At 46.7% G+C, this 23,395-nt stretch overlaps 1 protein-coding gene across 1 annotated transcript in view; it reads right to left on the reverse strand.

Moving 5' to 3' along the window:
* Positions 1-1,647: 1,647 nt before the first annotated feature.
* MYLK (myosin light chain kinase) overlaps positions 1,648-23,395 on the reverse strand; it is a 166,415-nt gene continuing 144,667 nt past the window's right edge. The window contains exons 27-31 of the mRNA XM_070406351.1: positions 17,074-17,226; positions 14,536-14,659; positions 8,095-8,224; positions 6,383-6,514; positions 1,648-3,680 (exon numbers count right to left, since the gene is read on the reverse strand). Of these exons, the coding sequence (XP_070262452.1) occupies positions 3,430-3,680; positions 6,383-6,514; positions 8,095-8,224; positions 14,536-14,659; positions 17,074-17,226 (790 nt within the window). The 3' untranslated portion in view covers positions 1,648-3,429. The remainder of the gene's footprint in view (positions 3,681-6,382; positions 6,515-8,094; positions 8,225-14,535; positions 14,660-17,073; positions 17,227-23,395) is intronic.

The following is a 23,395-nucleotide window of genomic DNA, read 5'->3' on the forward strand; positions in this document are numbered from 1 at the left end:
CTTTTCCTCAGTCTATCTAGAATAGTGCTGTCCAATGGAACTGTACAGAAAGTTCTAATCTGTGCTGTCCAAGAAGGTAGCCACAAGTCAGTCACATATGACTACTGAAAACTTGGAATGTGGCTAGTACAACTGAGGAACTGAATTTTAGATGTTATTTATTTTAATTAGCCACTTGTGATTCATGGTTACCATATTGGTCAGAACAGACCTGGGATACAGTGAAAGATCTTATAACAGCATAGTCTAGATTCTGCTGTAGCCACAGAGAACCCTAGATTCTTTGTGATTTATAAGAATAAATGTTTACTTCTTGTTTGTGTTCTGTACCTGGGGAGCCAGGTGGGTAAAGCAGCCACATCTCACATGTTGGCAGTCATTGTGGAGAGTTCTGTACCAGGACACAAATGCTCTGGCCCATGGGGATGCACATCACTTCTGCTCACAGCTCACTGACCAGGACCAGTCACAGGGCCCCAGTGAGCTAGGAGCAGGAGTGCAGTCCTAACTGTGCTGGGGCAAAGAGCCTCAGTAATGACTGCTACAGACATTAGCCTCCCTCTTAAAATACAGAAAAGAGTTCCCAAGGGGTAAGGAAAGTAGTATTACTTGCGTTTTCTTGAAAAGAAGAGAGTTGAGTTTCTTTAGAATTTAATTATCTTTCACATTCTGGATACTCACTGCAGAGATTTATAAAAAGCTGGTAAGATGTGAAAAGTAAAACTCAAAAATTTTGAGAAAAAGAAAAAGAGACTTTGTATAAGTTCAAACTGACAACAGTCAGCATGTCTTTTTAGTTATACATAGAAATATCATTTGATATGAAGCTCTGCAATGTAAGGAACAATCTGTGGATTATTCTTTGTATGTTTGGGATGAAAATGGAACAGAAGAAAGTGTATTTGTGATTTTTTTTCATAGTACAGAATATATATGATACATTTTTCACCAGCAAGCAATAAAAAGTCCTTTTCTTTAAAAAAAATAATTTTCTCACTAGGAATATTGGCAGATTGTGGTTGCCTTAAAAATGAAAAGAAAAACCAAAAAACTGGATGAATGGATTGTTTCTTTCCAGACCATGTGGGATCATAGAATTATCTAGTACAAAATTTAATGGCATGTCTTGATTCTTTCTATAACATTTACAATATTGTTTGGATCTCCAGACATGGGGAAGTCACCATCTGATATCTGATAACAGACTTCCTATAAAGCAGGAGGACAGTATCCTGGTAACAAATAGTTCAATATCAAGACATGGAAAGATGGCACTTGGCAGCTAATAATGAGTTGCATCAAAGTTACAAATGCAAACCAAGCCCTGGTAAATAATATTAATGATGAGGATGATTTTGCCACATGCTGGAAATGTCATGTAGATTTTAGTACTATGAGGACACTATAGATATTGGAAGTGTAACTGAACCAAACTGATGCTCGAGAGAAATTCTGAACTAAGTGTGCAAATTAGGCTACCTAGTATATACAAGAACTAACTAAGTCATCCTGCTCCTTATTGAAATGCAACCAGAATTGCCATTTATGCAGCACAACATCTATTTTCCATTTCCAGGGTCTGTCTAGGTAGTCTACAACTGGTGGCATGGGAAGAAAGAGAAGGCTGCAAAGACTGAACAAAAAGTATGCATTGTGGTATCCTTTATTTAAAAATTGTGAGCTAACTACAGTTGTAGTGTTCTCATTTACCATTCTGATGGCATAATAACTGGGAGAACATTAACACAATTTCAAGAAGGCATCAAAAACCTGTAAACAAACGTACACACCACACATGCACACACACATACAACACACACACACACACACACACACCAAGATTATAGTCTAAACACAAAGTGATGAAGACAAGCTCTGAATACTCTAAATCAAATTAAAAATCCTTTGTTATAATAAACTGTGGCAAAAGTGTGGCTATTATGAAAAATATTGTAACTGTTTAAAAAGCAAAAAGGAAAATACTGACAATTTGAAATTAGCAGCAAAAAGCAGATAAGATAGAATGGAGGATAACATAAGACTAAGTAATAGCAAAATTCTAATGTTGATACCGTGTAGGATTGCACTGAATTAAGATCAATTCTTGAGGAACTATTAAAAAGTCCCTTGAAATATTAAATCGCTGCACTTTACAAACAGTGGACATGAATAAAACATTTGGAATGTTACACACACACTCACACACCCACACACACACAGAAAATGTATTAGGCATATCAGTTTATGGTCTTTGTTTAAGACCTTCAAAAAGTTTTATAAAGAAAAATTTAAGTGCCAATGTAGTGAAAGAAAGTTAAAAGTTCCTAAAGATGCACGTCTGATGCATTTATTGGGTCTGAGAATATATTTTGAGGTTGGGAGCAAGGCATGTTTGATGCACATTCAAGAAAAAAAAACACATCGTGGAATCTATAGGGTAGGTAGAGTTCTCTGAGGGTGTTTAGAATGAAGGTGTGTCAAACTCAGACTATCCTGAAGGAGACTCCAGAGTATGTAGAGTTCTATAGCTCTTCATCAGCTGAAATGTTTCATGGTGGCCAATAAATAAGACTAACTTTTCAGCAAACTGGTTTTCATACAAACACAAAAATCTTTACCACACATGCAGAGCTGATAGTCTCTAACAGCACAAATATGACTCCTGGTTTCAGAAGAAAAGCACATTAGCAAGGATATTTCCCCCCACGAGTTCTTATAAAAATGTCTGAAGCTGCTAGATACCTGCAAAGAGGGGATAAGTTTAGATTGCCTACTGATTTTAGAAGGAGGTTTTATTTTCCTAAGGAAGCCAGCCTTCTGTGAGCAGGAGACCTGTCTTCAGAATCTAAGTGTAATGTCCTTAGTGCTTAAACTCATGGCAAGCTCAGATCCAGAAAAATGGGCAGGCAGAAGGGGGAATGAAAAGTCTGAATGTCTACAGTATAGTTTGGAGTAAAATGTGCCTTGTAAGTTAAAACGGCTCAACTGCTTTCAGACTGAAGGGCTGCAGCCTGGAGGAGACCCAGTTCTCTGGAGTTAGGAGCTGGGAGAGAGACCCCCGTCTCCAGGGGCATCTGGGCTGACTCGGGGCCGTGGGGCTTTATTTTTTATGAGTGTTTCAAATTTGTGACTTTGCCCAGAAAAATACTTCTTTTGGTTACTTTATCTTTAAAATCAACTGGTCGGCCAAGTTACTGGTGATTTCTCAAAATGAAATCTAGATGTACTAGTATCTTAAGGTGCCTGCTAACTGAAATTAATGCCCATCAATAACACTGCTAGGTACGAACTGCTGTTGCTAAGAACTGACCCTAAAATGACCTAACTAGGTAATCTATCACACCAGGTGCTTTTGCTATCTTGGGGTTTGAGCATTAGAGAAATAGTTTTTGTACTAAGACTTAGAAACTGCTTCTCTCTGGCTTTGTTTCACTCTTCCTCTTCTTCCTCTTCCCCTTCTCCTTCTCCTTCCTCCATGGTTTCCACAATGAGTTCCGCTGTGCAGGTGGCTTCTCCGAGACTGTTGACAGCCTTGCAGGTGTACTTGGCATCGTCATCCCCGCACACATCGCTAATGATTAAAGAGCAGTTCCCATCCTCATCGTAGTCTATCTGGAAGTGGCGGGACTCCCTGATGGACTGGTCGTCTTTGAACCAGACGACCTCAGGGTCTGGGTATCCTGCATCACAGGGAGGGAACACAGGTAGCAAAAACTGTCATTCAAAATTTCATATCAGTTCATGCAAGGAACTCTCAAGCTACTAATGCAGTAACGGAAAAAAACGACGACGTTGCCTTTTAGCAGCTGCTTTGATATTGACGTTTGAACCGAACTGTATTGTAAATACTAATATATAAAACCCTGCGTGAGGTGTTTCACAGTCATCCCCTTTCCCATCCATGTGGGGCCTGCCCCCTCCCCCCCACCCGCCACACACACACACACACACACACACACACACACACAGACGCAGAGTGCTACCTGGAACACCAGCCCACCTCTAGTGACACGCCCAGAGCCAGTTATCTTCTGGGATGAAATGAAAATTTTTCATCCTGTATAAAAGTTGAACTTAAATACATTTAATAAAAATGAAGATTCAGAACAAATGGGTGCAAGGGACCTTTTGGGGGTGAGGGAAAGGCTCTAAAATTGGACTATGGTGATGATTGCACAATTCTGTAAATTCACTAAAAACAATTGAATTGTACACTTAATATAGGTAAACTATATGGTGTGTTAAGTTATAACTCAAAGCTGATAACAGCTCTATAAAATGCAAGTTAGAGGAGCTGCTAATACTGCTAAGAAAAAGAAAGCAGTATTTGTCTTAGTCTGATCCAAAGTCATAATCTGCCTCTAGATAACTGGAAATGGATCACATTGATTAGCCTCATTTTATGAATTAACCATGTTTCTGCAAAGTCCAACATTAAAAAAATACACACACACACATTATGCCTTTAAAATACAGGATGGAGCAAAAATAGGTTTACAGTTGTGGTTATTCATATGGAAAATAATAAATAATGATACAAGAATAAACTGCATTTCACATGCAACTGTAAATCTACTTTTGCCACACCCTGTATATTATAATTCTAACTGATTTGTTCTTAAATTATTTTTAAAATCTTTATTGTTGAGAGTATTAATAAGTCCCCCTTCCCCCCTCCCCATTACCTCTTCTTGTTCTTAAATTTTGAAGGAGTACTTTTATAGGAAAAAAATTGTAACCACAACCAGAATAAAAATTCTGTATTAGAACTTAAGAATTCTAACATTCAAGTAGAATTTTATTTCAATTAAAACAGCATCCATATGCTTTAATTTCCCCTCAGTGCTCCAGTCAAAGTTATGCAAATACCAAAGAAATAATTCCAAACAGAAAAGTGCAAAGATGACTGTCATTATGTTCTAATAATTTTTTGAAATTGAAAAAGGAGCCCTGCCGGAGTGGCTCAGTGGTTGAGCGTCAACCTATGAACCAGGAGGCCAGGGTTCGATTCCCGGTCAGGGCACATGCCCTGGTTGTGGGCTCAATCCCCAGTGTGGGGCGTGCAAGAGGCAGCTGATCAATGATTCTCTCTAGTCATTGATATTTCTATCTCCCTCTCCCTCTCCCTTCCTCTCTGAAACTAATAAGTATATATAAAAAGAAAAAGAAGAAAGGAAAGAACTTCGGAAGACCCAATGACAATGGTAATGGTGAGTCACAGGCTGTGGCCCCAGAGCTTTCAGCAGAACCCCAACCTGAGCCTTTCCACACTAGCAAAGGCAGCACATCACATTTTAAGAATTGAATGAAAAGAAAGATTATGGTGGGCAAGGCATTTACAAGGCATTTTGATACTACAACGACACAGGTGAAAAATTGTTTTTTCATTCCTAACTTTGGGTTACTTTATCCAAAAGACATTATGTGGCCATATTGCTGGAGAATCTTACAAAATGCTTTGTTCTGACTGCTGTCTTTGGCAGTGAGGTCTTGAGCAAGTTGCTTGATGAACACCTGTGCTTCATTTGGTCAGACTGACATGGAAGATAACCCTCCACTCTGGTAGGCACACGATAGTCACTGACTTGAAGCCAATCTTATCTTGCCCTTTATCTTTCTAGGATGTTGCAGTCTATGGAAACTGAAATGCTTTGTGTCACCACCATTGCTAATTTCTCGTGTGCTATGCTAAGATCCCTTAAGGTCCCTTGAGCTCCAACAGCTCATGATTCTATGGCCACGTTGTCCTGTTAGCAGCGACGCATGGGGAAGACGGCACCGGTGTCTGGATCCCAGCTTCCCTCCGTTTGAAGTCACACTGCATGCTCTCTGCTCTTATCAGTCCCACAATTTTTCCCTTGACTCCGTCACATCCTTAAAGGACTTAAAAGGTTTCTCTTTTCACATATCATGTAAGAATCCCCAGAGCCACTCAGGACATTAGACGTCATCTTAGAGGTGAGGGCCTGAGGCTCAGAGAGTCAGATCATTGCCCAGGCCTCATAGCAGAGCTGCTGACTCCACAGTCCGTGCTCCGGGCCAGCCTCCCTCTGAGAGCCTTTAGGGGCACATGCTCCCCAGGAACTTGAAACTTCATTTCATTAAGCAGGCTCCATGGTCACATACTATCGTCCACGACAAATCACTTTAACTCGGGTCTAGTGGCTGATGGAAGTAAGTGAAATGTCAAATCTGCCCCTGGTAAGTCACTGATGGCAGTAACCTTCAGGGTGGAGTGGGGGCATTGGACCAGCTCCTCCTGACCCAGTTTCCCTCAGAGCCTGGCTTACCCAATGGCTCCCAGAACTGACATGGTGCCCAGGGCACACAGTAGGGGCCCAGCAGCCCCCAAACCCCTTTAGTAGTCACAGCTACAACGTACCTTCAATCTTGCAGTCAAATCTAGCAGCACTTCCCTCCACCACTTCTAAATCACGAATGGTCTTAGAGAAATAGGGTTTTACATGGGGCTTTTCCTCAGCAACAGCCTCCAGGAAAGCTTGGGCGACATCTCCTAGAAGACAGGGAGAGGACATGGTCACCCCTTCATTCCTTGTTCTTTCCTCTCCCTTAGTTTAAAAAAGCTGACTTTAAATTTTTTTAAAAAAGTAGCTCCAATTTAGCAAATAATGCAGCTTAGAGGACGGAATCATCAGCACACCTTTCTCCTGGGGATAGGTTGGCCAGCTGCCATGTGGTTTTGGCAGAAGAGAAAACTGTGACTAAACTGGGGGAAATGTTTGGACTCCCCCTTCCCTTACGCTGACACATTGAAAAAAGAAATAATCTTCAACAAGGATTTTGGCTATATTTCAAGCTGTTTCAGGATTCAGTGGAGGGTGTCTAAGAAGGACTGAGCCACACCAGCCTTCCTGGTCTCCCTGCAGAGCAGGCCTTCCCTGCTCCTGAGAAGGGAGGAACCAGGTCCTTGAGGCCTCTTCCACTTGCCAGTTCTGTTGTCCTCACTTACATTGCTCCACGGTGCATGAGAGCAGGCCGAGACTGGGATTGGTCCAGGGAAAAGCTAGAACTTGGAGGGGCTCCTGCATCCTATCCCTCCCCTTTAGGCTGGTTGTGGGTCATCTGGGAGTGGCAGGAGTGGGTCAGGAGGGACTCTGTCCCCAGCTACATCAGGAAGCCCAGTAGGCGGCCTGGCCGATGACCCTGCCTTTGTGCTTCTCACCTTTGGGTACCAATGGCACCAGGCAGCGGGGCTGGAGGGGTGTCGCTGGCCAAGCAGGCACCTCGAGAAGATAAGGGCCAGACCCTGCATCAATCCGATGCAGGAAGAGGCAGAGGCATTCACTGAGGAGATGGATGGGGCAACGTTTCCGAGGGCAAGTAACTTACCCCGAGGATCTCTAGGAGCAGCCCTTCCAGTCATGTTTTAGTATTTTAAAAAATGCCAAACGAATATGGACTATATACATTAATTTTCCTCTCAAAAAAAAACACAGACTAAAAATAATATTTTTGTCTGACCGGCATGGCTCAGTGGTTGAACATCGACCTATGAGCCAGGAGGTCATGGTTCAATTACCAGTCAAGGCATAAGCCTGGGTTTCGGGCTCCATCCCCAGTGGGGGACATGCAAGAGGCAGCCAATCAATGATTCTCTCTCATCATTGATATTTCTATCTGTCTCTCCCTCTCCCTTCCGCTCTGAAATAAATAAAAATATATTTTAAAAATAATAAAAACAGGATATTTTGAAAAAGTAAACTACATGTGATTTAAGTTTTATATTTGCTTAACATATAAGTACTTTTGTAATGAGAAAAATGGGAGCTTTGAATAAATCTTTGCTAAGTCTTATGTACAACATAAAAAGAATAGTAGAGGTTATCTAGTTCTAGTAGACAAATAATAACTTTACTTTGGAAAATAGTTAAACCCAAGTTAAATAATTAAAGAGTAATTAGGCTTAGTAACTATTGTCAGAGCAGCCTAAAAGTAGTTCTGAATTTAGTCTTTGTAGACTGTATTACCAAACAACAGCCCACTCCCAAAATAAACTCCTCAAAATGCCCCTCCATCCCCCAGCCCTTCCTTCCTCACCACCAGGGAGGAGGAAACCCTCCCGGAGCTCCTTACCTTCCGATTCTAGTTTTTCTGCGTTGAGAGGGCTGGTTGGTGATCCTGTTGAGGACTTCCTGCCACTGAGCCCTGAGATCATTGCCATAGAGGACAGTCTTCCAATGGCTCTCACAGCATTGCCCGTTTTCTGGAAAGCAGACACTGGGGTTGGCCTCGGGCGGTGCCTCTGGGTCCTGCGGGGCAGTGGGGCTCAGGGAGGAGAGCCCAGCCCAGCAGAGGCAGCCGTCCGTGGAACGAGGGCCTCCCGAGTGCCGAGGTCCTGCCAGAGAAGTGCGCCCGACCTTGCTCTGCTCAGCACTATCAGTGTGTCAGAAGATGTTCGGAGAATGGAATGGGGCCTGGAACCGATGTGTGCGTTAATGTGACTAAACAAGGTCAACATGAGACAAAAACCCTTTTCATACTGTGCTCCAACTCCCATAAAAGGGAGAGTTTATATAAAGCAACTGCAGGCTGAGACAGCTCCAAAGACTTATTGCTGACGAGGCGCAGCAGGGCTGTTTCTCGTAAAACAATGCCAGTGACAGGATTGCAATTGGTCAAGAGGATCATTACTACAGATCCCACAGGTCCTCATGCAAGTGGGAAAGCAGCACACTATTGACCTCGTGTGAGTCGCTTAACCTCTCTGGGCTGGTTTCCTTCTCTGCATAAGGAGGGGTTGGACAAGACTCCAAGGTTTCACTTAGCTCTGTGGCTGATCCAGATACTTAAGAGATTTTGGGAAACAGTCTGGCTGGCTCAGCACAAGTCTATGAATGCAAGTGAAATTCTGGAGGGTGCTCTCCCCTGGGGTACACCCAGGCATCAAAAAGCACACCGGGCCGATGCAAAGCAATGGCACTTTGCTTTTCTGAGTCGAGGCACCTTGGGAGTGAACAGAATTTCTGCTGAAAAGGAAGCCAGAACTTGAGATGCAAATTTCTTTGCAGTGTGAAAATCCTACCAAGCATAGGATTTAGGTCAAAGAAATCCCCAATAACATACAATGCATCTATGTTTCTTACCTTTAATTAAAGTTTCTTACTCCTTTTCTAAAGTCAATGGGAAAACTAAGATAAGAAACTAAAGTATAACCAACTGCTTCCACCCAAAGCATCTTTTCAGGCGCCCAGATGCTGTGCATCCAGAGAGCAGATGTTGGTGCAGACTGGCTGCTGAGAGAGGGAGGACACCAGCAAAGGGCTCCCACTTACCCACTGGACCTCAAACTGTGCCAAAGCCATTTCCCTCAAGTTACCGTCACACATTCAGGTATTTCAGTAAAGCCTCACAACCCTGGACTAGTTGGAAAGCCAGTATGCTTCAGTAAAAGGATTATTTCCAAAGTAAAGAATTTCAGGCCACTAAGGAATCATATAGAAAAGTGTGTGTGTGTGTGTGTGTGTGTGTGTGTGTGGTTTAAGCAGTGGCCTGTGGCTATGGATGGCCATGATCACTTTCTGTTGTCACATGCCACTGGTGTTGCAGACTGTTTTCATGCACTTTGGACAGACATTCCATCTTACCATCTTGCTCTGTCCTCTGCCCATCCACCCTCTCAAATACATCACTGTTGGTGTTGGCATGCTTCTGGCCCTCTGTCACCGTGGTGAAACTGGGTCACTCTGAACAGAACCCAGGAAGCCACGGGTGAAGGTGATAGGTGGGGGAAGCAGGTGAGAGACGATGATGGAGTAACAGCTCTGTGCAGAGGCACGGTGGCCCTGCAGAGAACGAGACCATTTGGCAATCTCGCGTGCTCTTCTGGAGGAGGCTGCCACATTGATCTGTTTGATGTGCTGGCAAAAGTGTTGAGAGACCCAGCTCTTCCCGTGGGCGCTTACTCTGACCTCAGGAACGTGTGAGAGACAGGCAGCCATCCATATAGAGTCAACATCAGGCCAAGCTGTTTCCTAGTCGGCCAAATTCTCAGAGTCTGCCCTTCCTTCTCCTCTCCTTGTATCCTTTATCCAATGCAGAGAGGTTTGCCCTCGCCAGGAGTCTCTAAATGCAGAGAGTTCATTCCCAAAAAGGGACTGGTTAGTTCCTGAACCACTGATTACTATGTGACCTTTTGCAAGTTTGTTCCCTTCTCTGGGCCTCATGTCCTTGAACCAGAAGATTCAAATCTCTCTGTAGCTCTACTCTTACACAGAAGCCTAGGATTCATGTTCGAGAATATGTAGCAGGGAACACCCCCCTGAGCCGTTGGGCTCCCTAATTCCAAACACCAGGATGGTCTTCACTTCCATGGTGTGGAATAATGAAGTATTTCCTCATCTATTAACAACATGACTAATATGAAGTTACCAGAACAAGGCAAACAAAGGAGTTACGATATTTCCGAGGAGGCAACAAATTCACATTAGCAAATAGACCATACATGGGAAAATTTTCCATCAGTTGGAGTGATATAACATATAATTTCTAAAACAGGGAGAAATGTATATGCTTAATAAGGGAAAAAATTTTAAATAATTTATGCCAGAATTCAATCTTTGGAAACTCATTTATGGGGGAAAAAATAGGTCGGGCCAGCGTTGCTCAGTGGTTAAGCATTCGACCCATGAACCAAGAGGTCACCGGTTCAATTCCTGGTTAGGGCACATGCCCGAGTTGTGGGCTCAATCCCCAGTAGGGACCATGCAGGAGGCAGCTGATCAATGTTTCTCTCTCCAGGATGTTTCTATCTCTCTGTCCTCCCTCCCCCTCTCTCTAAAATCAATAAAAAACATATTTTAAAAAATTGGTAAGGAAGTTATTTGTCAGAACTGAAAAAGAACTATATTTGTATATACCTTTGAGTTGAAAATTGGTTGCTGTTTTACTTCATCAAGACCTTAGGAAATTTTTGGAACATCAAGGCAGCAACGTTTCAATTCCCTAAATTCCATCCTTGTTTGGAGGAAGCCTTTTTCTTGTTCGCGGGCAATGGCCAGGCTGGGTCCTGTGCTGCACGCAGGCATGGTCTGTACTGGCCTCTCTGAGGCAGCAGCTCCCCTCCCCTGGGAGCCTGAGAGACTGACTAACCAGCCCCATGGGCCCAGGACGGAGGGCTTTCCAGGATAAGGATCTGTCAGTGCTAAAGCTGTGACAGTCCCTGGGAAGTGGGCAAGTTAGTTACCTACGAGCCAGCCCGTGGTCAGAGACCCTCTATACACCAGCAGCCCCAGATCAGAGTTTCCCGAGACGTGCATGACATCCAAGATGACTGCCAGGCGTACTCAGTGCTGCACTGTGCCCAAGGCTTTCCTCCCGATGGCCCTGTGGTCCGTGCTGCTGGGGTCTTCGTGGTTCCCAGAAAGTAAAGATGGTTGTCCCTGGGCCTCCAAACTCCTAGTCCTTTGCTTCTGGTTTTGCATGCAAAAGCCCTGTTATCCTGTTCCACTTGCCCACCCTCAAGGCTCTACTCACCACCATAGCTTTTAAAAACTCTTTCAGGTATAAGTGGAAGAACATACCTTCTTTCAGAATAATTTTATTTTAAGGTCAATAATATGATTAGCCATCTCCATGTTGCCTAGTGTATAGGGCTGTTTCCATGTTGCTTCCTTCCTTCTGGGCCTCTTATGAAAACCACATGAGAATGAAAACAAGGACCTTTCTCTTGGGCATCTGTAGAGAGTTCTGGGCTTTGCCCTTTCCCTCCACCACTGCCCACCCCGCCTCTGTTTCCCTCCACCTCACCTGCTCCACCACACAGAACCTCACTGCTTTGACGGGGAACCTATTCCAGGACAGCTAAGGTGCTGGTGCCTGGAGTTAAAAATGTGGGAAACACGGCCCTGGCTGGTTTGGCTCAGTGGATAGAGCGTCGGCCCATGGACTAAAGGGTCCCAGGTTCGATTCTGGCCAAGGGCATGTACCTCAGTTGCAGGCTCGATCCCAGGCCCCTGTCTGGGCCCATGTGGGAGGCAACCAATCAATGTGTCTCTCTCATGTCGATGTTTCTCTCCTCTTCCCTTTTACTCTCTCTAAAAATCAATGGAAAAATATCCTCAGGTGAAAATTAACATAACAAATGCGGAAAAAGTTTTCCTAAGAGAGCAATGTAACATAAGATGGTCAGATGGAGCTGAACTGTCACCAGTGGGGGACAGTTGGTCAAAAGGGATTGTGTGGTCTACTTCTGTGAAGCCTAACCACTGTGTCTGTGGGAAAATCATTTCCAAAGGCTGCCACCCATATTAAAATATGACTTTAAAATTCCTTCTCTGAATTCTGCCCTTTTCTCCCAGAATTTCTGCCCCTCACTTCCAGAAAACCATCTGACTAATAACAGTGTAAACAAGAAAAAAATTTTAAGTGATTAAAATACCAGCAAATTAATGGTTCCCTGACCCCTTTGACTAAAAAATTCCATTTGCTTCCTCTCCCATTTGCTTATCTCTTCTCCATGCCTGTCCCGGGATGGGTGTGTCAACAGCAGATGCGCCTGCTCCCAGAGAGCCTGCAGCGAAGCTGCTGCCCCTTAACCACAGCCTGGCAGGCAGAGCCCAGTGCCACCGCTGAGGACTGCCCCACCCCACCCAGCACCTGCCTGCCCCAGAGATCCCACTATTTGAGATCTGTTGGCCACAGGACCATTAATAAAGTCAACCTTTGATTTTTGTGGCCCAGTCTTGCTTTGTTTTGTTTGTAAGAGTATGTGCTACACCGATTTCACTGGATGCTAACGGCGCCAGAGGGTAAGGTGAGCAGCACAGTCTTTCAACTTACCTGGCATTTGAGGGCGGCCAGGTCCACCTAACCCTTCAGATGGGGTGGAGGTGGGGTGAGCGTAGGGATCAAGAACTGACTCCCGCTGTGGGGAGCACGGCTCCTAGTCCCTTGTACCCCCCACCTGAAGCCCCTCCCCTGCCTCTGTGGGGAGTGTGGTTTCTGAGGGAACTGTTCAGTCATCCCGTGTAGCAGATGACCAGTGTCCCAGTTGCCCCTAAAACAATGGTTCCTTTTTCTCTGCCACAGGCAGGTCTAAATGCCCAGGTGCCTGACTGCCCAGGGAACAGATGGCTCCTTTCAGGTCAGCGTAACCCAGAGGTTCAGCCTCTGTGCCTTTCTCCTCCGTCTGTGCTGTCACCCCCTCTGTGCTCCGGCTCGGGCAGCGGCTGGCTCCATTCTCCTGCCCGTATTCACATATATGGTATGGAGAGCTATACCGAATAGTTTATAATTCTTGTTGGGTGTTATGTCCTTTTATGTCTATTTGCTTCAGTCCCTCCACTACACTATACGTTCCATGAGTATAGAACGCAGGCCCCCTACCGTAGCCCGGGAATTTTATCACACTAACAGTGAGAATAAAACAATACAGTAGATGATGAAAGTTCTCTGTGGTTTCGGATATGGTTTTATCCATCTGCTAAAATCGAAGGCAATTTTGTGTTGTTGTTAAGACTGTGTGCTTTGGAGCCAGGCTCTGGGTTTGAATCCTGCCTTTCCCACTGACTAGCTAAGTGATCCTGGGCAACTTTCCTAACCTTTCTCTGCCCTTGAAAAGTGGGGATAACATTAATCAAGGATTAAAAGACTTGATGTATAGAAAGTGCTCTGAATGTTTTCTAGCACAGAGCCATATGAGCTACTAGTGTCATTTTTGAACACATGCTATGTAGCAGGCACTGTGCTAAAGGCCAGATGAAGATTATCCTATATAATAAAAGGCTAATATGAAAATCGACTGAACGGCCGAATGACTGGTCACTATGATGCACACTGACCACCAAGGGGAAGACGCTCAATGCAGGAGCTGCCCCCTGGTGGTCAGTGTACCTCCCACAGGGGGAGTGCCACTCAGCCAGAAGCCCTGAGCCGAGCTCAGGGCTGGTGAACGCAGCGGCAGTGTCAGAAGCCTCTCCCGCCTCCACGGCAGCACTAAGGATGTCCGACTGCTGGTTTAGGCCTGCAGGGGGAGAGGGCCTAAGCCAGCAGTTGAACATCCCCTAAGGACTCCAGGACTGCAAGAGGCGCAGGCCGGGCTGAGGAACCCATTCCCCCGAGTGCACGAATTTCATGCACCGGGCCTCTAGAATCATATAATTCTCATAACAGGGCTGTGACATTGGTACCACTATTATCCCTACTTTACAGATGAGAAAACAAAGGCACCACAAGGGTAAGTCACTTGCCTAAAGACACGTAGCTAGTAACATACAATATTCCTGGAGGGTGGGGCCACGTCTCTCTTTGTAGGTCATGTGCTCTCCCCCTTCATCACACAGAAATTTTATACCATCACACTGCCTTTAAGGAGACCACATTTTCTATGGTTGCCGAATAGTCCTAAAGGTGCATATCCCTAGCCCTGAGGACACAAAATGCCAACTTTGGTCCCAGACTATTTCAGAAAAAGATTTAAACATTTTTGGAGTGAGGCCAGGGCAAGTTGGGAATGAGGATGGCTTGAAAAGCAAATAGGAGAAGCAACATTCCAGTCCAGAGTGAGCATCTCATTACCTGCCATTTCCTTCTGGCCATGTACTTCTTCATCCGGTCCTTGGAGAGTTTCTTGGCCTCCATGGTCTTGGTGTCCTTCATTAGCCACGGATGCTGAAGGCACTGGGTGCAGTCCAGGCGGTTTCTGATAGAGGCAGAGATCAGGAGATTTCTAAGCAGGAGGGGACTCAGAGACCGCTGTGAGATCAGAAATGGGAGGGCGCCTGTCCCCAGTCACACAGGGCAGAGCCCAGGGCATCTGCTCCTAGTCCGTCCACCATGACCAGGTCTTCCTCTCTTGGTCTGGGTTACAGACTGGATGCAGAATAGGTCAGAGTAAAGAAGGCCTAACCATCAAGTAAGCAACTGGAGTCTCATGACCTGTTCTTGGGTCCAGGAAGGGCAAGTGCGGGAGGGCAGGTGTGTCTGGGAATGGCTGGCACCACATTGTAGAGTGGGGTCAGTCTGCTGGTCACATGGGAGCTGAGGGCTATGGAGGCCTAATCCTCCCACCGCTCTGCCTCAGAGGTTAGGCTCAAATCTCTGAGAATTCCTAAACTCTCATGCCTCATGTTAAGGTTGAGTATCACCTTTTTCCTGTTAAAACTCAAAGAGTTATGTCCTACATACAATCTATGCATTATGACAACCTTAGAACCACACTGAAACTCGTTTACTCTTTCTGAAAGCTCTGGGAATCTAGAAATATTTCACCTTAATTGTAATAGGACTAATAAAGCCCAAAGAACCAAATGTTAACATATGTAGAAAAACGAGTATAAGTAAATTTGCTAAGTGTAGCCAAGTGTACTGATTTTTAGATAAGGGGACTATGAATTATCTTAATTTCTTATATTCAAATTTTCTATAATTTACATGTATTTCTTTTATAACAGGAAAACATTTTAAAAAGTGCCGCTAGGTGAAGACTTCTGGTTGAAGAGACGTGCTAAGTTTGAGAGTTCATGGGAATCTAGTGTCTTGGTCTATTTGAAATCAGTGCTTAGGTGAGGGCATTTTATGAGCACAGTGGGGCCAACATAGATCATTGAATAAATTCAAGGTCAGATGAGAAAATAAAATATATACATAACACCTCCTTTACCAAACCCTCAGTGAGTGAAGCTGTCCTTGGACCAGTTATTGGGAAAGAGGTGTGCATCTCCCTGGGACACCTTGGGAGGGGGGACCCCTCCCACCGAAGGGACTCTAGGCCCCTCCCAACATGCAGCTTCTCCTTAGGGCCTGCCTGCTCTGATACAAAGGCCGGACAGAAAAATGTGAAGACCTCACAAGGAGTGTGGAGCACAGCCTCTGGAGAAGTCAGCCCTGAGGTCGCTAAAAAGAGACCCCCCAATGCTGCTCCTTTAGCAACCGCACTCTCCTGTCCCAGGCAGGGCTTGGGGGGTGGGGGGTGGGGAGTAAGATCATCCACTTGCTCTGGGGGAATCCTGCTCAGGCAGGCACCTGAGATTGCAGAGCCTCCTGCCTGCCCTGGAGGTGGGCTGCCCCTCCCTTTCTCATCCTCTGTCACACTGCCTATTTCAACACTACCCTTCTTGGGCCAAGCTTATAACTGCTTCTTATTGCCAAAGACAGTTCCTCGGCCCAGCCTCTTCTGGCCACCTGTTTACAGAGGGGGTGTGGAGCCCAACTGGCCAGTTGCTCTCAACAGAACCCCCACTATTCCCTTCCCTTGGGGTGAGCCATCTCTCTCCCCCCACACACGTAGCCCCTCTCACCTTCCTCACTTGGTTTAGCTGGTTCCCCTCAACAAGTGAGTCCTCATCGATGAATTCTGTCTGCCACACCCAAGGCCTCCTCCAACCTCACCTCCTCGGCAACTTCAACCTCCAGCCTTTGAATGAAATACTGAGTGCCTTGTATGTCTGGCCTTTCCTCACAGCCTCTTCCTAAACAACTGCACACACCACAGCAGCCCCCTTTTCACAAGTGTTTAATAGATTCATCCACAGACCACGCAGGCAGCCCTAGAAGGTGGAGGTGGGGAACCTCAGTGTCTGCACTGTTATGGGGACAGAGATGGAGCTGGGAGAGGGCTGAGCCCTGTGGTCTGGAAACAGTGTAACTCTGGGCAGTGGGAGCGGTGCCTGGCCATGTTCAAGCAGGGAGTTCTTAAATAATTTAGATATAAAAACCACCAAACCAGAATGGCCTGGAGGTACAGTCAGGACCCACAGATAGGACACGCTGTGCAACCCTGAAGAGGGCTGAGGTTCCAGCAGGGCTTCCCCAGACCACGATCAGACAGGGAAAATAAAAGGGGCCGTCACTCTTCATGCACAAGCAGCCACTCTCCCTGCAACCCCTGGCTAAGGGTTGCTTTTCATGTGAGGTCTCGGTGCTCCTCCAGCCGAGTGGAGTGTCCGGCACAGGGGAGCAGGGGCCTAGGAAGACCCTTCCCTCCCCATCCCCCACATGCACAACGCCCACCCTCCCTCCAGGTGAGGGACCCACAACAGGCACAGGAACTCCCTGCCTCCAGACACCAGTCCAGGGCCTGGGGAAGCTGAAAAGATGGAAATCTCAACTCATTACTTCATATCCTTCTTCAGCAAGTTGCTGATAAAATCCTTGGCGTCATCAGAGATCTCATCGAAGGCCTCGTCGTCGAAGTCCCAGGTGGCTGAGGTAACGTTGGCCAAGGTTTCGTTATCGTTGTCACCCATGAAGGGGGAGAGTCCACTGACCCTGGGAGAAGAGCAGGAGAGCAGGTGAACTGGGGGGGGGGGGGGGGGGGGGGGGGAGGAGAGTAGGGTGAGATGATCCCCCCAAGTGAGTGCTGAGGTCAAAGGTGAGAGCCAGCAAAGCCCTGCACCCCCAAACGCCCTTGTGCCTGCCTCTCCTCCCGCCTGGGGAAATAAGAGAGGATGTGGCTCTCCAGGCTTTAGTGGCCCCGCCTCTTCTCAGTGCTCACTGTATTTTGGGGTGTCTCTGGACACTTCCTGCCTGTGAGGCTGAGGCCGAAGGAATTTACTTCCGTTTACACAGTACACAGCAGGACACCTCCTCCCTGTCTTCTATTCTCCCCCAGGCCCAGGCCAGGACTTCTCCCCACAGAACCTCTGCAAGGTCCCTGTGCTCCTGCCCCTCCCACGATGGTCACATGGTAGACAGCACCCATTACTGCACCCACCTGCCCTGCTCCTGTCAGCACCCAGAGGGCCCAGCACACATGGTGCTCAGCAAGGATGTGTGGACATGGAATCAGCAATGTGGGGTTGGTGACCCATCTACACTCAAGTTCAGTGCCCTGAGGCATTTAGGCCAAACCAGAAAGCTCCCACAGAGGCCCCTCGGTGGAGGAAAGGGCATGCCTGTTCATTCCCTGGGTGACCGTGGACATCCCCCTAAGCACTCTGTGTCACAGACTCCTCCTCTGTAAGGAGAACCTACTACTTAACCTCAGAGTGGTCACCGCCTCTACTTCTCCCTCCCTCCTTCCCCTTCTCCATCATCACTGTCACGGCAGCAAATACTCACTAGGGTATGTGTCAGGCACTGGACAAAGAGATGAACTCATTCAACCTTAACATCACCCTATAGTGCAGGTAACTCATTAGTTTAACAGATGAGGAAACTGAGGCCCGGGGGTGGGGGTAAGTAACTTGCCCAAGGATTCACAGCCAGTGAGATTTGAACCCAGGTGTTGCAAACGCAGAACCAGTTCAAAACAGTCCTATCCTGTTTAACAAGATGTGAGTTACTTTTCAGAGACAACAGACCAAAACCCCAATGTCACGCAGCCGAAGCACACGCAGAGAAAAGAACTTCGACCTCCAGCTGGACCTGGACCCAAAGTCTCTCTGGCCCACCAGTCACACATGGAACCAAAGGACTGGAACGTAACCGGTACCTGAATGCCACACCCTTCAGAGCAAAGGGTCCGCTGTCCAGGAGATGCAGTGAAGAAGCCATAAACAGCTAAGTTCCAAAGTTACATCAACACCTGCCCCACCAGCTAAAAACCCTTAACCTAGTCCACCGAGCAAGATGGTTCTGAGGCATGGCTAAGACTCCCACCTTCTCTGTTGCCACCTTCTCGATCAATAAACCTTTCCTTACTCCAAACTCTGATGTTTTGAGTTTTGCCATTCGAAGCATCGGGCACAGGAACTTGGGTTTGGTGACAGTATCTGTCTCTAGAGCCTGAGTCTTACCAGCAACTTTATACAAACCTTTCCATGAAGGAAATGGTAGTGCAGGGACCTGCATGAGGCCTCGTCTACAGGAAGTGCTGGGCCCATGACCACAGATGTTCCCCTTCTTCTGTAGACGGTTCATCCCACTGCCTCCCCAGTCTGTGATCTCAGGAATGACTCATTTACCCATAGCTTACTCCAGATAAAATTCGGATGGTAAAATCTCAAAGAATAGAACAGCTTTATGGCTTATTGGCCTCACTGCTCACCTCTGAGGACTTCATTGTCACACCACGCATCCACTCCCCATTCACCCTGATCTAGGGCGGCCTCAAGGTTGTACAGGGCCCCACCCTTTGATGGCCCGCCCCCCCACCCCTTGGTTTAATATTCTGCTACTGTTATCTGGAGATTCTTAGTGTTTGGACAACTCACCCCACCTTTAAATTTTGTACTGGGCCCCACAAATTAGGTAGCCCTGGTCCCTCCTGAACCCCATGAGATGAATCTGGGCCATTCCTGCCATCAACTTCCCAAGTTAAGGCTTCACTAGAGCCCATCATCATAACCAATCACACAAACGCTTCTGGAGCTGTTTTGGCATTCAGGGCCCTCAGCTATGAAATACACCTGTACCTAAGAATGAAGTTTTGTAAAACAAAACCCACTGAAATACCGTGAGGAAACCCTGGCATGGAAGAAACCCTCTGGCAAGGCCTTTTGTGAGGAGAAGCAAGCTTTGGTAATGTGAATTATCTCACCCTAATCAACAAACTTGCGTTTTTGAATAACAGATTTTTATAGATGGCATTAAAGTGTCTTAGTCTCTGATTTATGTTTTAAGAATGCATGGAGATCATCCTTCTCGGTCACATAACAGTGGGGGAAGGGTGGGAGCTTATCGTCCCCCGAATCTACACTGTTACATGCCACTCCCTTCCTGCTCTGGGCCCCAGTTTCCCCTTTTATACACCAAGGGTGCTGGCCTAGACTTCCCAGGCGCTCCAAGCTTTCCCATCCCTGCCATCTCGTGTGACCCGTTAAAAAAAGGAATAACAGGCCCAAGATGGAGTCATTTGCTCTCACAACATCAAACCAAGATTTAATTGTAACTTCAACCTCTTCCAGAAATGTAATCTTTAGTCAATCTGAAACTCCCTGATTAGCCCTAGGGAGGTCATGTGCACAACAAAACTCTGCTGGTCCCTTTCCACCCCTCTCCCCTCCCCAAAGAAAAAGTCCGGGCCTGACATAATCCTTTCTCTCCTTTTGCTAGGACTCCTTTTGCCCATAAAACCCTTCCATTTCCTACCGATGCTGGGAGCATCTCTCTATTTACTAGATGGGATGTTGCCTGATTTATGAATCGTTCAATAAAGTCACTTCCACCTTCACATTTACTCCACTGAAGTTTTGTTCTTTCGCAGACCTCAGTTAGGCCCACCAAGAAGCAGCCCAACTCTTGCTTGTCAGCCACCTGCTTCTTTCTGTTTTGACATTTTCCATTTGAAACAGAGGGGTGGGGGGAGGGGGGGAGAGAGTCCTTCAGCACTCCAAAAGATTGCAGAAAAAGCAAACAACCCAGCTGTGGAATGCTGAAAGGCCCCCTTCTGTAAACCTCCCTTCCTAATTAGGAACTGTAATCCTGCGAAGACAGGCCTTAATCTCTGTAATGTTCACAGCCAGGGAGAGCCTCCTCACCTCTGGCCTCTGGCGCTCCTCGTTCCTGGCAGCCCATCCATCTGAAATACCCCTGAGCCCCAGCTGGCTCCTCGCCTGACTGAGCTCCCCCAGCATCTCCCCTATTAAAGAGTGTGTCTCTAAAATAAAACATGGTATTTATGCAGAGCGTGATAACAAAGAGAGTGTTCTAATTTTAGTAATGCTGTTTCTGGGTGGTGGGATTTTACAGATTTTTTAAAACTTTCTTTGAACTTTTACTTTATGGCCAGGATTTACATAAGGATCACGCATCATTTGATTAAAAAATTAACCCAATCACAAACAGAATAATCGTAGCATTAAAACTCAACCACTCACCTCTCTTCCTAGTCTTGCCTAGTTTTTAATTGATCCCAAATATGGCATAAGGATTGTCTTGAGCTGAAGGCAATTAGCTCTCTGTCCTCTCTCTTTCTGTCTAAAAGCAGGACATAAATTTCTCTTTGTTAAGGTGATATACATTTCCATTTGTAGAGGAGGAGACTCTTATATGAATAACAAATTTGCATAACAAACTTGTGAAACAATCCTTATTGACCATACCTTTCCTCGGATGTCTAACAACTTAACCCCTCCAGAAGCCTTGCCCAGACCCTTTTCTCTGGTCTAATGACTTCTCTCCAATTTATCTCTCTTTGTTAAAACAGTATATAAGCTTCAGACCCTAAATGCCTCCTTGAGTCACATTTCTTTACCTTTTATGCACATGTACATAGTCAAATCTGTTTTTTTCCTCCTGTTAATCTGTCTTTAGTTTGATTTGCAGCCCCCCACTACTGAACCTAAAAGGGCAGAGGAAAATTTTTTTCCTCCCCAATTTAACCAAAGGATTCATCTGGGTTTCACAAAATTGTTATCAGTGTGGGCAAGTTCTTGGATGCTCTTTTTTCTCACTTGAAATGGTCTTTCACCAGTGAATACAGAGTCTTCATGTTCATTTTTCATGGTCAAATGTCAGTCTTTGTGCTGATGAGTCCCAATGGTCAGTACTACAGGATGTTCTAATTTCTTAATACCTCACTGCAGCAAAACTCTGCCCAGGAAATCCGACGCAAGGTCTGTTCTGCTCTCAGGGCAGAAAGGCAGGAGAAAGGTGAACCCTTTCTCGAACAAAGAGAAGTGCTTCTTGGACTACACTTTCCCCATGGTGTTTTTCAAGCAGCAGATGACCGGCTGGCTGCATGAATGGCCAGCTAAGGAGACCACACATCTGCTAGCAGAATTACTGATTGTTTAGGAAGAGTTCGCCTTGGATCCCATTTTAGCCATCAAATACTGAAGTGTGGTGAGAAAACTGCGAGGGTGGGCAGATCCCACAGGAAGAGCCGGGTATCCTATTGTGCAGTGGCCTAGGAAGCAGAGAGCTGGGGTTTAGTCATGCTAAACACCACCCAAGAACCTGCAGGTGGTGCTGGGCCTGGTGTGGGCAAGGGGTACCCGCGGAGCTGGACTCAGAGAGATGCCTGGCTCATGGGTGGAGAGAAGGGCTGCCCTGGGTGGGGCCACTGCATCCCTCTAAGAGCCCTGCATTCAAACCCAAGTCTGCGTACATACCCGATACTTGGGCCCTGGCACTTCGCCCCCGCTCACCGCTTGCTGTCCCCAGAAGTTAGACTCTGATGGGGTTGACTCTGGCTCGCTCTCATGGCGGGTGCTCAACAAATGAGCAGAAACGGGAAGTCTCTCACTGCCCCGTCAGGAAGATGGTTGGGAGGAGAAAGCAGAGCAATAGCTGCTTTTTACCCTGGTTTGAGGGCAGCGAGAGAGAAGGAATGCTGGAACAGGGTGAGGGCTGGGCACAGAGGGGTGGTGCCCCTGCAGGCAGTGAGGGAACACCAAGTGCTCAGGAACAGAGGGCAGGGATGCCGGAGAAGAAGGTCTTAGAGAAAAGGCGGGGCTTAGAAGTTCTTCCACATGGAAGTGTGGCCTAGAGCACCCGGTCCTCGCTTTCCTGCCAGAAATCAAGTAGGTTTTTCTAACACGAGAAGAGTCTCCAGGAGATTCACAAAATCGACTCTCTTCAGAACGGGGGTGAGAGGGGAGGGACCCCATAGCCCTGCCTGCTGCATCTCTACTCTGCCTGGAAAAGCCAGGCAGGCAGGGGACCAGGTGTCCAGCACCAGGGCCAGCTCTGCCCTGACCTCTCCCGGGGCTTGAGGAGTCCCTCCAACAAAGTCAGAACAACCTACAAAGACAGCAGGCAGCACTGGTTGCTTAAGAGGTGCTCACAGACGTGTTAAATAATAAATGTTATCACCTGTCCCCCAACTCCCTGGCCTCCCTATCTCTCCCTGGCCTCAGAAAGGAGATGGAGGGGTGGGGAGGAGGTTCTTTGGTACACATGCAGAAGGTGGCTCAACAGAAACTGCCACACAGACAACCAAGCTCCAAAGAGAGGGACGGGGTGCACAAGAAATCACTCCCCTCTTGGTAAAGCTTCTGCAACAGCGGTTCCTAAACCTGGCTGTGCAGCAGGGGCACCAGAGAGCTCTTCTGGTTTCTGCACAGCAGGACCGGGAGGAAGCAATCTGTCTGGTTCCAACAGTTGTTGTGGCACCATGTGCTCTGCTGAGAGCCCTAGCTCGGGAGGGAACTGCCCAACCTCAATCCCACTGCGAGAGCCAGCGGGGAAAAGTCCCAGCGGGCAGAGCAGCCCACAGTGATGGGTGCTGGACCCTGGGCGGGGAGGGGGGGGGGGCGGTTGCCGGAGGCTGAGCAGGGCTGACCTGCGTCCCCACCACACACGCCTCTCTTCCCTCTCCACCCGCGCCCCCCGCCAACAACTTCAGGCTGGTGCCCCACTCATCAGAATCACTTTCTCCCCATTTCAAAAGCTCTGCCCTACTTCTTGGTCTTTGCTTTAAAAATAATCTAGTAAACAATACAACATATTATCCCAATTACTATGTTCTTCTACCTAAAGGGATTTTCATTTTAAAATAAAGTGCTCTTATGACCGAGTGATTCCAGTTGTGGATTATATATATCCAACGGAA

Source organism: Myotis yumanensis, unplaced genomic scaffold, assembly GCF_028538775.1.
Source record: "Myotis yumanensis isolate MYYU_CA2020_CCGP unplaced genomic scaffold, mMyoYum1.0.hap1 SCAF_2, whole genome shotgun sequence".
In the NCBI taxonomy this organism is placed as follows: Eukaryota; Metazoa; Chordata; class Mammalia; order Chiroptera; family Vespertilionidae; genus Myotis; species Myotis yumanensis.